Genomic DNA, 16,968 nt, shown 5'->3' with positions numbered 1-16,968 from the left:
GCATGAAGGGGTGAAGCCTTTCCAGGGGCCACACACCGTCCAGCTTAGCCACATGTAGAGAACCTCTGCTCACCACCACCAGAGTCACTCCGCAAAGCCATGCTCCCAACCAGCTTCTGTGAGTGGGACACTACAGGCAAAGAAAGAAGGAACTTCCTGGGTCAAAGGCAGTGGCCACAGCTCCTCCATCAAGAGGGGAAAGATGATCCCAGGGCACTGCAGCGAGAATAGCTCCTGTAAACACTCTTCATCTGTCCCCAAAGGTTAAGGAAGTTCTCACTACTCACCCACATTGGGTCATTCAGCTCTGTGTCCTGCACCCGGACGCAGTCCATGCTGATCTCTATTTTGTTAGTAGGGCCATTTTCAGATGGGGTGTCAATGAAGTTTAAATCAATTGGCTGAACTGAGCATATTGGCCTGAAAAGAACAGAGTAACACAGTTAAAATTGGCCAAATTCCATTTTCCATTCCCCACCTTGTCCTTCATGCTAGGGTGTCACCCAGGACTCAGGCATGACCACAGACCAGTCTCAGGACAAAGTAAGTAATTACTAATGGACAACTATCTCATCACCTGCTATGCTAACAGCAGTTCCTGAACAGGACAGAGCCTGGAGGGACATTTCACTTGTCTGACCAGAAAAATGAGGTAGGAGCGCAGGATTTAAATCACTGAAAGACAGAACTTGTGGAGGATTTATAGCAGTAACTGTCTCAGCATCAGTCATGGCAAGTCAGGAATGGGAAAAAAGTTGGTTTGATTTCCTTCAAAGGACCTGATTGGATGAACTCTGCACAATCTCCATCTCCTGTCCCTCCATGGCATCAGCAAGAGAGGAAAACATGCAGCTTGGACATAAGAGCAGTGAATCCATTTCCTTAGGGGAAAATGCCAACCACCAGAGGTTTTCAAGACAGTCACTGTCGCTACTGATCTCTGCACCTGTTTCCCATAGCCTGGATGTAGAACCTCTGGAGAGCTCAAGAGCTGCCAGTCATCACAGACTCTCACCCACACCTTCTAATCAGTAAGTGCAGAAGACTCCAAATACCCCAGCATCACTCCCTTGAGTAGCCTAATTATAGGGGCATCCTGTCCCAAAACGCTTTCTTCTACAGGTTCTGTGTAAGGGCTACTTACTGTTCCAGGAAGTCCCAGATATGCTGGAGCACCTCTGGACTGAGGAATTCCCTGGGCTGCGAGCTCTGGGACATGGCTGATCGGTAGTAACTTTCCTTCCAGGAGAAGTGGCTCGGAGTTTCTACAAACCTTAAAAAACAAAAGCAAAAAAAAAAAAAGAAGAAAAAAAAAGAGAAAAAAATGCACACACAAAGCTATGTTGAATGTGATGTGTGAGCCCAGATCAATGAAATCCCATAAATAGAAGCTATTGTGTGAAAGAGGAGACACACTGAATGCCTAGAACATTCACAGCTGTACACCACACATTCCACACTGCAGCAGATGCTGTATTTAGACAGGAGAAACTTCCCAATAAGTTGAATACCTCTTAGAGTTCACTGGGATGCTGTGTCATAAGAATCCCAGAGGAGAAAAAAAAAAATAATAAAAAATGCTACCTTCTGTTTTACCCCCAAATAAGCAACTTTCCACACAAAGCGGGCAGCCTTTGCAGCAGGTGGAGCACCTCCATGCAATTTTACTGTCCCTAACTGGTTGCTTCTCTAGATTGCATGCCCTTGGATGATTTATCTGACTTTTCCTATACCCAGCCACTGCAGATGAGGTCTTGTACTAAAATAAGAGAGAGTTGGTTTTGAACAAATGAATAGTAACAACAACAACAATAATATCCCCCTTCTTTTTGCTTTATTTTCTATGGTAATAAGTTCCACCACATCAGACTATATCTGATGGCTTTTTACTGCCTTCTTGCCTCCAATTATTTCCTAGTCCAGCCAGCTGATTTCTGCCAGATCTGCTAATTACCTTATCCATTTTTATCCCCTTAAGCTCCCACAAGCCTCACAGAAATAGGTGGGCCCAAGAGGAGCAGTGACGAAGCTGGAGCACTCGCGCTTTCCACAGCTGCACATTCTCATCCCACTGGCCAATTTCTAAATTCACACTCAGCAGCTTTTACTCCCGTGTCAAAATACTCAATGGCTGCAGGGATGTGAGGGGTGGGGGGCGGGAGGAATTTCTTGAGTGTATTTACAGTTGGCAAAAATCTCCGGGGTCGACTTAACTGGAGTAGGAGGCAGGTGACTGCCTTTTCTGCTACGAGGCCGGGGGCACCCTGTAAAACGTTCACACAAAAGAGTTGTTTTGGTGAACGGCCACGCTCCCTGATGGGGGAATGGCTGCGGCAGGAGCCAGGGCTATAAACTGTTTACAAAGAGAACTGGATTAACGTTTGGTTTGGCTCACTTTGGTGCTGTTCAGCACAATGGTCTAACCAGCTGCGTGGAAGACCCTAAATTATTAAGCTGCTAAAATTAAGAAAGGGTGTTGTAGAAGGAAGATCATACTACAGTTGTTCTTTTCCTCTACTCTCTCCTGAAGTATCTATTTCTGGCTGCTGTCAGAGAGGAATCTAGCTCTTTCTACTGAATTTGTATGGCCTCTTCTGTTTTGAGGATGTGTCTGGTTTACAAAAAGCATGGCTTTCCTCACCTACGCTGCCCACGGAATTGCAAGCCCTTCGAAAAGAGCAGTTTTCCTAAACTAACAAAAATCAAAGCTGTTTCAGCCCCCAGAGCCACAGCTGGGCATGCCTCAAAATAGGTGAGAGTATCAGTTCAGTTGCTTTTGCGATTAAGAAAAGGAGCCCAACATCCTTTAAAAGTTCATGAACAGTCAGAGATAAAAATAAAATTCAGAAGTGGCATAGCTAATAGCTGTGCCTCACAGATGTGAGCACATACCCACACTACATATGAATAAATAATCACAAATCCTCTGAGAACAGCAGTTATCCCACAAAGTACCAGAAATTATTACTTTCAAACTTTCAGTCTGATAAGGCACTTGCAAGAGTGCCATATTGAAACCCAGAAGAGCAGATCTCACCTAAGCCTGCAAATCAATACTACCACAAGCTCTAGAGGAGAGTAATAGGGAGTATATGCTCCAACCCACAGAGCCCAGGCACCACTCAATACCCTGCACTCAATCCTGACCTCCAAGGAATGGGCAGAGACGCCACCAAAGTGCTCATTATTTACCACTTATAACAACTGCCCATGACTTAAACACTAGAATCACTTTTTCTGAATCCATTGCCAAGGTATCCACACAAGGTTCATTACACAGGAACCAACCTCACCAAAACGACTTGTTACAAAACAGACCTTCCTCAGAGACCTTTCTTTCGGAAAGTCTCAGTGCCGTGACATGCTCAAATTTGGTTCACAGTTGCACAAAGTCCTAGGTCTCAAGAAGGCAAAGCTACCCAGTGTGGTCCTACTCAGCAGCAAAGCAGAAGTTGGTTATCATAAGCCTACCCCAAGCAAGCACTCCCCACAGTGCCCACAGCCTGCAGCACAGGAGAGGAAGGAGGTATTAGCTGCATAGACTGATGTAGCCAGATTTGTAATTCTATGCCTCTGAAGCTAACAGAGCTATTGTAAAGAGTCACACCAGTTAAGGACACAACAATTTCATGCCTGTACTAAACACAGCCCCAGATTTCTCCAGAGAAAGGCATTTTCCAGCTGTGTCACCTTTATCCCTATACTCAACCAAGCTCCTGGCTTACTAAGAAAAGCATTACCAGATCCTACCCTATAGCCAAAAAAAGGTGTGTTTTCCTATACTACACAAAAGAAGTTCCCTGATTAATACTTTTACATAAGCAAAATCTGAGAGACTCCTTCAACACTATCTTCAACACCTTTACTACCCATACAGCTCTATTTTTAAAGGAGGCTGCAGGATCAGGTGCACCTATGGGAAGGATACAGTATTACAGACGTAGAGAGAATTGCTTTTTACTGTTTGGTGCACCCTGCTCTCAGGTGGGAAAAAGCTGCCAAGTTGCAAGAAAACCAACTTTAGTTCAGCACAAAGCTTCACACAAGCTGAATTGTCTCCTTCCCTGTGATCTTAAAATCTAAATCTAGTGAGATTTTTCTTAATAGCTTTCAACATAGAGTAGCCACCTCTGTGTACTCCTCTACAGAATACCAAAGTGCCCAAATTTGCTCTTCCACAAGAACAACTAAAGCCTAAGTAAGATCTATGCATGCATTTCACTACTTTAGTTGTCTTTTCCTATGTCAGCAAATACTCAGCTTCAGTAAAATAATCAGTGACTGACTAAAGCTAATCACAAGATAGCAGGAGTTAGCATTGTTCAAATTGCTCCTACCAGCTGTTATTTTATTTATTAAAAGACATTTAAATAACATCACTTTTACACACAACTCATCACAAAGCACATTGTGGGGGGCACTACCAAACACACGCTGTTACACTACTATGACAGAACAAAGCATATAGTGAATATAGTCTAGCTTGTCCTCCACTTTAAGTCTACAAACTAATTTCCTGCATTAACTGCTGAAATAGTTAGCAAGCAGCTTGCCACAAGCAGAGAGCACTAACAGCACTAGTTTGGAACTGCAGAGGGATTTACAGCGCCCTTGAAACTCCAAGCTGAATAGAACACTGCATCCACAATCGCTTCCTTTAAGAACCAATAGGAGACTATGAATTAACAAAAATTGCAGGTTAAGTTTTCTCTGAAAACCAGCACCTCACCAAAATGACACTGTTTCCCTGAGCAGCGCTGGGACACTGCTCCTGAGCCACTGAATCCCAGGACAGTTTTCAGTCAGCCATGCACTCCCACTGAGGTCTAGTTCAGCTCCACCCTATTTGCTTTGCTGAAGTGAGAGCACCCCAGACTCCAGGTGAAAACACTTTTCAGATACACTTGGTGTGCTGGAGCCTTGGGCACTCTGTTTCCCTGCCTCTTGATCGTTTCCCCAGAAGAGCTGCATTACAGCCCATTGGAGTAGGGCTGCATCCCAGCTGATTCAATTTGTCATCACACTGCTGAGTGAGATCTCTGCAAAATATGGCAATGAGAGCAACATGCCCCTACAGCTGCACCCACACAGCACTTAACATCAGGCTTTCCTAGAAAGCTGGTAATGTTAACCTTCACCAAAAAAAACAAACCAGAACCCAAACCAAAAACCTGAACCAAAGGCCACCCCAACAAAAGCCAACAGCCAAACAAAAAAACTCTAGCAAGAACAGCATTTGCCTTTCATGAGCCTTAGCCCATCTGTACTGCTATTGCCTTTTTCTGGAGCCAAGTGTCCCAGTGCGTGTGGAAACAAAGTCCTGACTGCTTGGCCCAGCATGACATAAACTGGTGGCAGACCAGAGAGAAAACAAGACATTTCTGCTCCCACTATCTCACTGCAAGCACATGCTTCCACTCTTCACCACATTTTCCCCCTTCCTACCGTCACATCAAAGACATTAAAGAAAAGCAAATAAACAAGCAAAAAAATCTAAAGCACTTTCCACACCAGAAAAGTGAGAGCAAACAATTACATTCAACTGTTACAATGCAGCAACATTTCTCACCCCAAAAGCCACCTTTCACTGCAACCAACCATTCTTAGAAAGGGATAAACCCAAAACACCAAGGCTGGACTTACCACTGGGGGAAAGATAGAAGGTCCTGAGGAAAGCAAGACCTAGGTTTCATACTGAGCATGCACAGCCCCTCCTCTGTAGCTTTAACCTTAAAGGCAGATGCCACCTGCTTTCACTGATACAGGGTTGTAGCTCAAGCACCACTGAGGTGCATGCGTGAGTCCAGCAAACTTCTTCCAAGAACACAAAAGACTGTCTCAACCAAAATATGGTATAGTTTTCTCAGTTTTTTCATCCAAAATAGGCTTGGAGCTTCAACACTCTGATCTGCCCCGGGTGAATAGTAGAGTTTGTGGTGAAAGCAGAAATAAGGTATCTCAGTAAAGCTGTTGTGTTGTGTTTCAAGAGATCCAAGCATCTCCAGCTCTCCTTAGCTTCCCTCAGAAGCTGGCGCCCTGCGGTGGTTTGTGTTTCTCCCACATGATGTGCAAACTCTTGGAAACTAACAGTGTCTTTTATAGGTGCCAAACTTCATGGCTTGGTGTAAAGCCACAGTGTAAAATCTTGCAAGAAGATATCTTTCACGGTAGGGATGAGCAAAATAATTTGGAGGTTTTTTTTGTTCTTGTTGCCAAAGTTACGGAATGTTGCTTTCTGCTTCTCCCCACCAAATGGCTACCAATAGTGTACAATTTTCTGTCACTTGCTCTGTAGTCCTTAGTCAGTGGACAAGCAGATGGGGGTCAAAGAAGCCCTTCTTTGTAAACTACAGATTTTGTGGGTGGTTTGCTTTGGGTTTTTTGTTTGTTTGTTGGGTTGGATTTTTTTCTTTTTTTATTTTTTCCCACAAGACATATTCCTCTAAAGGATCTGCTCGTGAAGTATTTAGGAAAGCTTGATGCAAAAAGAACATCTACTCTTACAAAGAAAGCACTTCCACATTATACAAATGTACCCAAAGAATAATTTATAATGTCTAAATAATGATATCTAATATGGATCATTTTATTCATAGCTCTCAGAGTGCTCTACAAAGGAAGACAGTGTAATTTAGCTGTGGGAAAACTAAGGTACCAGGAGGTCATAGGATTACTCATGGCTACTCAGTAAGACAGTTGTGCAGCCGGAAATGCAACCTTGGTCGCTTGAGTCCCAGTCTGGTGTTGCTCTAAAAGGAGTTTGTGCTTGTCTAGATAGAGAAATTCAGAAAGACCTTAATTTCTTCAGGTAGAGTATGCACTGCACTTCCTAGAGCAAGAAACTCCCAAACCTAATTTATCTGCAGGGACCAAAATGCTGGTGCCTAGTAATGAAAATAAAGGCTGCAGAAATGCTGTGACCAGCTTTAAGCCACAGTCAGAATTCAGGGTGGAAGTAGAATTCGAACCCATATACCCAGACTAAAAACTAATCTTTCTTCCTGGATGCTTACAGAAGTTAACCCTTAGCAGACCTTAATACATGCATAGATTAATATATTAGCCTCAAACTCCAAGTGGTGTGGGCTGGATAGAGAAGTCATAGAGCAGAGAAGTTGGCAGCCTCAGCTCCAGCAATCCTAATCCATGTGCTTTCTGCTTTCTCCAGTTAGACCTTGACATGCATCAGAAGCAATGGTAAACAAATGGTTTAAATTTCATGACCATTACACTTAGTTGCCTGAATCTTGGGGTTGTATTTTTAGTTGAGTAGGGAGTAGGCTCCTTTTCAGATTGTACCTTTAAAACTTGAGGAACTTGGCAACCCACATACTGCTAGAATTCCCCTTGCTCTGCATTTTAACACTGCAGTGATTTGTAGATATCGCTACCTGATGGAGCTCACAGCTGTGCAAGAGGAGAAGGACGCAGGGTCTGGCAGCACAGGACAAGTGTGCGCCTTGCAGGCACTGTCATCTGGAATTCCCCAAAGTGTGGAGCACGCTTGTCCCCCACAGCTGTATCAGCCACCCTAGGCTGGTAAGGCACATCCTGGAAGCACCCATTAGAGACCTCTGGTAATCAAACAAGTTTATGGTTGCAAACCAGAAGCCAAAATGAAAGCCAAATGGGGAACAAGCAGGCTCTCAACCCTCTCAGAGAGGAGACTGATGTTGAATTTCAGGGATCTATGCCTCTGTCTGTCTACTTCATCAATAAACAGTCCCCTTCCCTGCACTGTACTGCGTGTTTTCCTGTTTCTCGGCCAGATGCTATATTCATAGGTCTTGGCTCATGTGAACCCAGAAGAGACAGCAGGTCCTGCTGATCTGCATTCACAAGTATTTATTCTAATCCTTTAGATTTCTAGCCCAGCTTTCAGATTTACTTTTTTAAAATTAGACTTCCAGCAACGTCTTTAAATTCTTCAGATTTCCCTACCCTATAACATTGTTTAATGTATTGGTCCTAGAAAATATCTCTGGAAGAAGACTGATGGATGCATGAGTTTGGAAGGGTGAATATAAAGAATAACAAACACCAACAGGATTTTTTTGAGACAGAACATAACTTTCAGCTATGGTTCAAATGTCCATTCTTTTTTAACAGATCCCATATTTTCAGATGTTTACCAGATCTGATATCTCACTAAAAAGGATGTGAAGAGCAGCCTGGGTTATGGGGAGAGGCAGCTGAGAGAAAAGTGGTCCAGTAGCACATAGATATGCATTAGAAAATTAAAGAAGCTAACTGCCCAAAGCCTAATCTCAGAAGTAGCCACCAACTAAGGAAATATAGGGAACACAGGAAGGAAGTCAGAGTGAGAGCAGCGAAGGGTTGTGACACCAATGGTGTCCTACAGCATCTGTTGAGGACAGTCTAAGCATGACTGTTGGCTTCTTCCTATTCTCTAGCCAAGTGACACTTTCATTGAGCACACCCTGTTTCAGTTGTGAGATGTATGATATTTAGAGGAATTAAAGCAATTTTGTCTCAGAAAAACGCTGATTGTGTTGCTTACAAAATCTCTGTATTCTGCTAAAGTCTACTGTAAAAGTGGAACCTGATCTCTCTGTGACTTAGATTTCCCTTTTGGAAACATGTGTATGAGCTGAATGGAAAGGGGTAGGAAGGGATGGCTCAGCTTTCTGGTTCCTCTTTATTCAAGCCTTCAGTGCATGGGCAAGACTGACCTATATCAAATAAAGTGAAACTGGCTGCATAGAATGATCCTCACAAATCACCACACTGAAAAACATGACGGGGATTTTCTTTCATTCATCACCTTCTTTCAGTTAGAGTCATCTTGAGTAAGACTATGCATCCGCCTAAGTGGATGCAGCATTTGCAGCTTTGCGGTGGCCCCTCAAAGCACATTATATCAGTGCAGCCTTGGGCCCCACACTAATGCCCTGCTCTAGTGTTGGCAGCAGAGCTCCTCTGGGAGAAAAAGGCTCCCTCTGCATCCCCTTTGCTACCACGCCGAGAGGTTCCCAGCTTGGCTACTGCATGGCCTGCTCCCTGCAAACTGCTGGGAATGGCTTCTGGAAGCAGGAGTTCAGAGTACTATCAGTAACACTTAGAGCTCAGGAACCCACCACATCTCCTATCTATACCTCATCACATCTGTTATCTACATGTCATCATTATCAGCCAAACAACAGTGATCACTTCTACATGACAGAGGCATTTCTTTGTCCTCCGTGCTTCAGAGGCACCATCCCCTAATTGTTGGAGCATGTCACCCTTAATTCTCCTTTTTCTCTCCAGTGATTCCTTCAGCATCTTACAAACTTTCCAAGACCTCTTTATCTCCCACTCAACCTTAGACACCCTCTTCTCCACCTTCCCCTTCTCACTCATCCTTGGAAACTACCTCCTCACCCAGTCAGGAACATCTCCTCCCCTTCTTCTCAGCCCTTACACCCACTCCCTTTCTCAGCAGGAGCTGAGAGAGATGGAGCTTTGGCCAAGGTGAAAGCACTGACACAGCAATTCCTCCACCTGCCCGCTGCAATTGGTGCTTTCTGGTCTCATAACCTCCAGAAGACCACCCAGGAGCCTGAGCAACCTCTATTGGGAAGCCCAGAGTTAGAGTGCAAGCCTGATGGAGATCAGGATACCCTGAAGAGGCAGTGCCCCTGGTCCTTAAGTGACCTGTTCATCCTTGCCTTTCTGTTCCTGACATATAGCAGTGCCACCACCTTTGTAAAGCACACAGAGACCATCACCATTCCACCTCCAGGGAAACATGGTTGTCAGACTTTACAAATTTAAATAATAAAAGAAAATTTAAACTTCCATCAATTTTAATGAAACATTAAACCAAAAGCAGTCAATCCCTTCCCCAAAGCTATTTGCAGCAATGGTTAAAAGCTGTGCCTATCTGGAGAGGGAGGAGTCAGTGCTGCTGGGCACAGGTGAGAGCTTTCACTGAAGTAAGTGAGAAAGGCTTTTCAAAAACAACGCAGTGGAAAATCCAGGCCTGGCCCTTGAAGTTCCGAGGTATTTTAAAGCCAAGTCCAAAAATAAGTACTGTAAGATAAACTTTACAGGCAAACTATTCAGAGGCCACAAAACATTTTCAAGTCCACTAAAAAAATAAAAATCCCTTTAGTCTACATAATAGACATAATTTACTCAGTTTTAGACACCCAGCTGAGAACATGCATTTGGGTCTACCTTTCAAAGTTTATATAAGACTTTTTGCAGCCAGCTAGCCAGGCCTGATAGTTCTGTGGCAGGGCAAATGGAGTGATACTTTGCCCCCTCTGCACAGGAGAGGATGAGCACAAAATCTCTTCTGAGAGGTCTCCTGCTGGGTCACGGCTGCCACCAGCCCTGCTGCCACCAGCCAGCCTCTGCTGCCCAGCTGCAGCTACAATTAAAGACAACAGAGACCACCTTTTGTGCCTCCCAAGGGGACTGCCTACACCAGAATCATCCCATTCTTGGTGCCTTGGTGCACTTCCACAAGCTGCCTGGGAAAAAGGAGACTCAGAGTTTTCTTCTGTTGCATTCCGCTGCACAGTATGGGGAGACCTCTCATCCTTCCTGGGGGAGGAGGGGGAAAGGCAGGTGTTAAATACCCAAAGCAGCCTAAAACAGCTAACTGCATTCTTTCCAGTTATCCAGATCTCTGCAACATCAGGGAATATTTAAAGAAAAGAAAGCAACAGCCCCGGAAATGAAAACAGGTGAGATCATTTTCAAGAGATGACAGTCATTATAGAAGACAGCTATTACAGGCCTTCATCACTACACTTCTCTAGTAATTTTAGGTATGTAATAAGGAAAACTGAAAAGTTCTGAAGAGGCAGTGGCCAGAAATACAACCTTCCTGAAGCTTGCTGAATAAAATTCCCCCATTTGAGCTTTGCTCGTCAGTTATTTTTCCTGTGAGCCCAGCATTTACCTAATAACATTATCTACAGCAGTTCACTGCTGTCTATTTTTTTTTACAAGGAACTTGCTTTCAGTATTTCCTACAGGAAATGAGGCTCTTAACTGTTGTCTGCTGAAATTTTGCAGTGTTGAGTGCAACTAGCATCTCTTGTTTCACTAGTCTACCTCCATCACACTAATACAGAGACCACAGCACAGAATGGGAAATTACTTTGTTACAGATGATAAAACAATTCAGCCAAGTGTATCAGAGCTTCAGAGAAGCAGTTGGGATGTCAGGAACTGGCTCTCATTAGATACTACAAGGCTCTGAAAAAGGCCAGAGCTAGTGGGAAAGAAAAGAACCAAACCCAGCAGAAAAGTTCCACTTGCAGCCAGGACAGCAAGGAAAGCCCTCAGCAGCGCTTACACTGCCAGTCTGGCCCAGGTTCAAGATCAGGTTTGTGTATTACCCCTTATCTAAATGTAAGCACATTTTTCAGAAGTGAGCTCTGAAATCCTGAGCTCCGGATTGTCCAGAGATGAAATGACTGTGAACACTGCTGACTCCAACCTCTCGTTTTATGTAGCATGGACAAGTTAGGCATGATCCAGTTAGGCATGGTCCAGACTGAGCTTTCTACAGTCCAGTCCACCACCAAATATCCTGAGCTCATCTCTTCCTGAGGACTGTGTGCTATCAGAGCAAGCACCAGCCACAGGTAGCACGCTGCCAAGCAAACCTGAAACACCCAAATCAAGGGTTTGCCATGAGCACGGCCAGTCCCTCACAACTGAGACATGCACTGTTGTGGGTAGGTACCAGGCAGATCTCTTTGGGTTCCTGACTGGATTGCTTCTTAACACAATAAAAATGAGATTACATAGTGCAAAGAGCAGCTGTTACAGGCTAGGGACCAGAGCCAGAGCAGCACTTCTCCCAGACAGTAACTGGGTTAACCCGGAAAAAAAACACAAACCAAAGATCAGTTTGTGCCTCTTTTAAAACACAGAGTCATAACCCAGCAACACCTCACATGTGATGCTAATGCCTGCAGAGATGAAATCAGGCTCAGTGCTGCTCCCAGGGAGTGCAAGGATGAAGCATCATATGAGGAGCCCTCACAGTGCTGATTTACGTGTTCAAGACCATGGCATACAGATAGCACCCAGCTGAGCAGATAAGTCATTTCAAGCAGAGTATTCTCTATTTAGTGGCAGATGATACACATAAAAATGTAGTGTATGGGAACTGATGGGGTGACTCTGCTATTAGACACGATGCATTTGTGTGGAATCCTTCTGAGGCAGCTCCACAGAAGCTGTGACACTGTGGCATGCAGCCACTCCTGACCACGAGCTGTGTGTATCTCATTCAGCATGCTGCTTTGAGGCTTAGTGGGAAAAGAGGAAACTCTTGCAGCATGTGACCATGGACTTTGGAAAACCAGGTAAGCCCAGCTCAAATCTCCAGATGTCTGGCTTCCCTCCCTGTTTCTGGGATGAAGATTACTAGGTGTAGATCTGTGGGTCAGGAGTGAGTTGTTCAGGAGGCTGTGCTCTCAGATCTGGTCTTGGTAATGGGCTAAATAGACCATCTGTCTTCTGCACTAAACACTGTGTTTTCTCCAGCCAGCAAAAGAGTAAGGGGCTTCTACCTCTTCTCTCTGGTAAGGAAGTTTAATTCCCTCCAAACCGTTCCCAGGCACTTCCGCCACCCAAAACACTCCAGAGGCAAACAAAATGAAAGATGCAGGATTCATCTCCTTCCCACCTCTGCTACACCTGCGTTCATGGAACCGAGTGTGCTTTTTCTGGACCAAGCAGACTCTGCAGCGTGGCAGAGGTGCATACAGCATCCCTTGGCTGTGCTTGCAGCCACGATTGCTCATGCTGTGGTTGCAGTCCTGCAACATGCTCTGAGCTCTGTTTAAAGCCTTGTTTCCTGCAAGCAGTCTTTTCCCTGCTTGTGCCATATCACCATCAGGCTTATGATCCTCCAGGACACTAACACATTCTACCAAGAGCAGAGTTTCTTTTAAACGTACTGAGATTTCAATCTGTTTGATGTGTGAAGGAATCAAATCCTCTTCCTGCCAGGGATGCCCCAACAACCCTTAGAGTTTGTTTGCCCAGGTGTTTGGTGTGCTGCAGCTATAACCCTGAGGAAGATGCTGGGCACCCCTGCAGGTTGAGCAGCTGGTGCTGAGTTGCTGCTGTCCCAGCTCATATAGGACAGGCATTCCCAAAATTTGGACAACATGAGGAGGCGACAGGAAGAGACTGGTGCAGGGACATCCTACACAGATCTCAACATGGGCCCCCAGCAGGAAGAAGAAATACAAGAGAAATCATGAAGCCCATGCTGATTTTGAGCCCTGGGATACCATGCATAGCAGGGAATTTAGTCATATAAATATAGTCAGAGAGGAGAGGGACAGCTTCCCCAGCAGAGAATATGAAATATGTGGTTCTTTTTTAGGACAGGAAGGTCTCAGACTGTCTAATGCAAAAGACTTGTGACATTTTGAGTTGAGTTTAGGGCCTGTAGTGATAGGAAAAGGGTTAATGGGTTAAAACTTAAACAGGGGAAGTTTAGATTGGATATAAGGAGGAAGTTCTTTACTGTGAGGGTGGTGAAGCACTGGAATGGGTTGCCCAAAGAACTTGTGAATGCTCCATCCCTGGTGGTATTCAAGTCCAGGTTGGACAGAGCCTTGGGTGCCATGGTTTAGTGTGAGGTGTCCCTGCCCATGGCAGGGGGGCTGGAACTAGATGATCTTAAGGTCCTTTCCAACCCTAACTATTCTATGATTCTATAAGCCTGGTGAAACTCTTTGATCCCTAAGGCACCTACTGTTATGAAAGTTGCTTTAGTCTAGTTACACAAATACTTTTCTCTATGAACTACTCACAGGAACTAAATTCCCTCTCTCAAACTCTCTCCAGAAAGCTGAATTTTATGAAAATCTTAAATAAATCATCATGATGATACAAAAAGTCCCCAGAACTCTTTAGAAACAGGAAACAATAAACAGCAACATCCTGTGTTTCAGTAAATAATTAAAATGCAAAACAGAAACGCCAGCAAAGCAGATGTTAGCTGCAGGTTCCTGTAATATGAATTCGGTTGAAGATCCTACTTGTTACCCCACAGGCAACCGGCTAAATCTCATGTGTTTTAGATGACAAACAACAACTTCCTTTCCTCATCCCTGACACTAGGGATACTCCTGTGGGAAAACGAAATCTTCTGCTATATACCACGCTGGCTGCATTTTTTAGTACGTAGCAACTCTGTAACAGGCCAGCTATTGTTAAGCCCTAGAGCAGAGAATCCTGTTAACAATAACAGCACTTGCAAAAACCTTTCTCTGTGTCACAAAATAGCTGCAAGACAGGGCAGATGAAGGACAAAGAATTAAGAGCAGATTATAGTCCTGGAAGACAGGAACAAGTGAACTGTTTATCAGAAACATTGCTGATGTGTAAGGGAACACTACCTGGGGTGTTCACAGGACCTTTACTTTTGCAACTGTGCCTGGTGCTAAGAAATTACAGGGTTGGCTCCCTATAATTTCATCAATACTTTGCCACACCTAATGTGATTTATAATTTCTTCTTGTGATTATCTTAAAGCAGTAGCTCCTGGAGTGCTACGAATACATCAAAGTCTCCTGTTCTATCAAAACCAGAAGGTTGCAGCCTGCATATTTTAAGAGGAAAATTCACAAATATGATCGATCAAAATTGCAAGACAGTGTAAAGGAATTCTGTTAAGAGTTTTAATCCTGTAATATTTGACCACCTTATGTCCATTCTAGCTCTCAGAACCAGCTGAACTATAATTTCACAGCAGTCCCAACTACGTCATAAACCCCACTGAAAGCAGTCCCTACAATCCCACTGTTTTGCCCCACCAGCTCCGACTCTTACTTCTGAGTGTAGAGGCAGGCACAGCTGGCAATACACAGCTGAGCAGCTGCTGCTTCTAGCATCCAGCTCACCAGCATGCTACAAGCTTCTTTCCATGGATTTTGTCAGCATGCATTTTTCAGCATGATATGTACTCAGATACATATCAACATCACTAAACTAAGCAGACATTGAACCTCCCTGAGCAAGGTTTTGTAAGCAGACTTTTTTTCATGCTGCAAAAAACCTATTGAACCTCCAATCACTTACTGCAGTTTCCCCCTCCTCATTCTTGGAGGTGGCTGTTCTCTTTATATTTCAATGCATTAACCGAATTCTCCTTGCTTACGTGCATCAGTATTTATCACATCAGGCCACTTGTGGCATTTAAAGACCTGACTGGAGAAGATTCTGCAGCAAAATCCTATGGGGAGATGGTCTCTTACTGCACAGTAGGAAGTGATTACGAACAGGCACCAAAAACTCCCAAGGAAGTCCCAGGAAGAGATACATCTGTTTTCATGAAGCTGAGTAGATGAAAGGATATCATCTATCTATTATCAGCATACCTAGTCCAACAGACCTCAGAAATCTCTTATAATGAGACATTTTCCTTCTGATTATTTCAGTTTTGATCGTGGGCTACAAAATTTTGAACTAAACAGAAATCAGTATTTGCATGGCAGTGTAACCGTTGGCTCCCTCTACAATGCTCATGTTCACAAGAAGATTTCCACATAAGTGCAAAACTAGGTTAGAACTAAGCACTAAATTAAAAGCTAAGTTTCCTTATTTTTTTCCTCATCCAAGACCCTCCTTCCTTCCCTATGACTTGTGGCACCTACAGATATTTTTTTGTATGTGCTCAATACTCCCTTGGCCACTCATAGGATGTCAGAGGGTTTTACTTTCCCCAAAAATCAAAGCCGAGCATTTCTGCTCTATATCAAGCCAGAAATACTTGTGTTTGTTGAGAGGAGCCATTGCAAGCTAGCTTGTAGCAGAAGGTACCATGCAAAGCAGCAAGGGATTATAATTTATAACATGTACTATAAACACCCTGAAGATCTCTGAACAGATGAGCTACTGAGAACTTGCTTGTTTAATTTCTTCACTATTTTTGGAAGTTGAGAAAGATACTATGAATTAGATATCCTCTCCTCATAGCAGAAAGGACAGCATAAAAGACTTCACATATTCTCCTTACAGTCTTTGAGATCTGTTAAAAAATCTGATTTGGTTCCACTTTAATCCCATAAGCAGTACTAAAAACACCTGCAAGCAGACAAATGTTTTCTTATAATAACACTCTTGAGGGGTGTATACTGTTTGTGAAGAGGAAAAAAGTCCTGTCTTTGGCAGTGACTGTGAAGGGGTTGTGACATCCCCACCCAGCACAATGAAGTCTGACATAGAGCAAAGAGGTCCAGCGGGAACAAAATGGAGGAGAGCAGTGGGGACAAGCAGACTGTGGGGACTCTGCCAGGAAGAACTGAAGAGGGTTTAGAATGCTGCACTTGAGCAGTGTTTTGCAAAGATCCTATCTTCTAATCCCATCTTCTGAGAAGACTGCATTATAGAACAGGAAAGCAATCAAAGAACAGACCTCAAAGACGAGATAAATACCCTCCTCCCCTCCTTACCAGCAGCAGTGCACATCTCAGCAAGGTGCTGGGGGGAGCAGCTGAGAGGTCCCATGCTGACAGGAAGTCCTCACTGCAGAGCTGCTCCCACCCATTAGGCTACCCTGAAATAACTATATTTTTGGCACACCTCATGCTGTCCTCTTGTGTGCATCTGAGTCCAACTGGGGACGCTACAGCCACAAAGGTGACCACCACCTCACAGGAGAGTTTACCAAGGCCAATTAAAAAAGCACCTCCCCATCTCTCCTCCACCTTTCCTTCCTACATGGAGCCAATTCTTCTCCTCCAAAAGTCACCGGCTGTTCTGAGCACACCACAAGCTGCTCAGAACAATTTCTGGCTCCTCTCTGTGTCTTTGGAAAGTACCTGCTTTATCACTGGCTGTTTCTGCAAATAGATCTATACCAAGTCATGTGGCTTTGCTTATTTGGCTTCAGGTTTTCTGCCTACACAGCAAATTTGGGCTCCCATCTCAAAGGTAAAGGCAGATGATACTGTCCACCCTGTCATAGCAGGAGTTCAG

The 16,968-nt window shown here is 44.2% G+C and overlaps 1 protein-coding gene across 8 annotated transcripts in view; it reads right to left on the bottom strand.

Annotated features, from left to right (window-relative positions):
• The window catches only part of TP63 (tumor protein p63), a 162,065-nt gene that overhangs the window by 84,355 nt on the left and 60,742 nt on the right, over positions 1–16,968 (bottom strand). For 4 of the 8 annotated variants that reach the window (XR_009962314.1, XM_062606297.1, XM_062606295.1 and 1 more), the window contains exons 3-4: positions 1,145–1,273; positions 288–420 (exon numbers count right to left, since the gene is read on the bottom strand). Coding sequence is in view for 7 of the 8 variants with exons in the window: in XM_062606297.1 (XP_062462281.1) it covers positions 288–420; positions 1,145–1,273 (262 nt within the window). In the remaining variant the exon portion in view is untranslated. Of the gene's footprint in view, positions 1–287; positions 421–1,144; positions 1,274–4,724; positions 4,838–5,569; positions 5,604–5,643; positions 5,692–16,968 lie in introns of those variants that run through there. The other 4 variants (XM_062606304.1, XM_062606298.1, XM_062606299.1 and 1 more) reach the window with 4 other exon arrangements.

Source organism: Pezoporus occidentalis, unplaced genomic scaffold (genome assembly GCF_034315485.1).
Source record: "Pezoporus occidentalis ecotype Australia unplaced genomic scaffold, CSIRO_AGI_Poc_V1 ctg95, whole genome shotgun sequence".
Taxonomy (NCBI): domain Eukaryota; kingdom Metazoa; phylum Chordata; class Aves; order Psittaciformes; family Psittacidae; genus Pezoporus; species Pezoporus occidentalis.
This window is presented reverse-complemented; position numbering and strand designations above follow the sequence as displayed.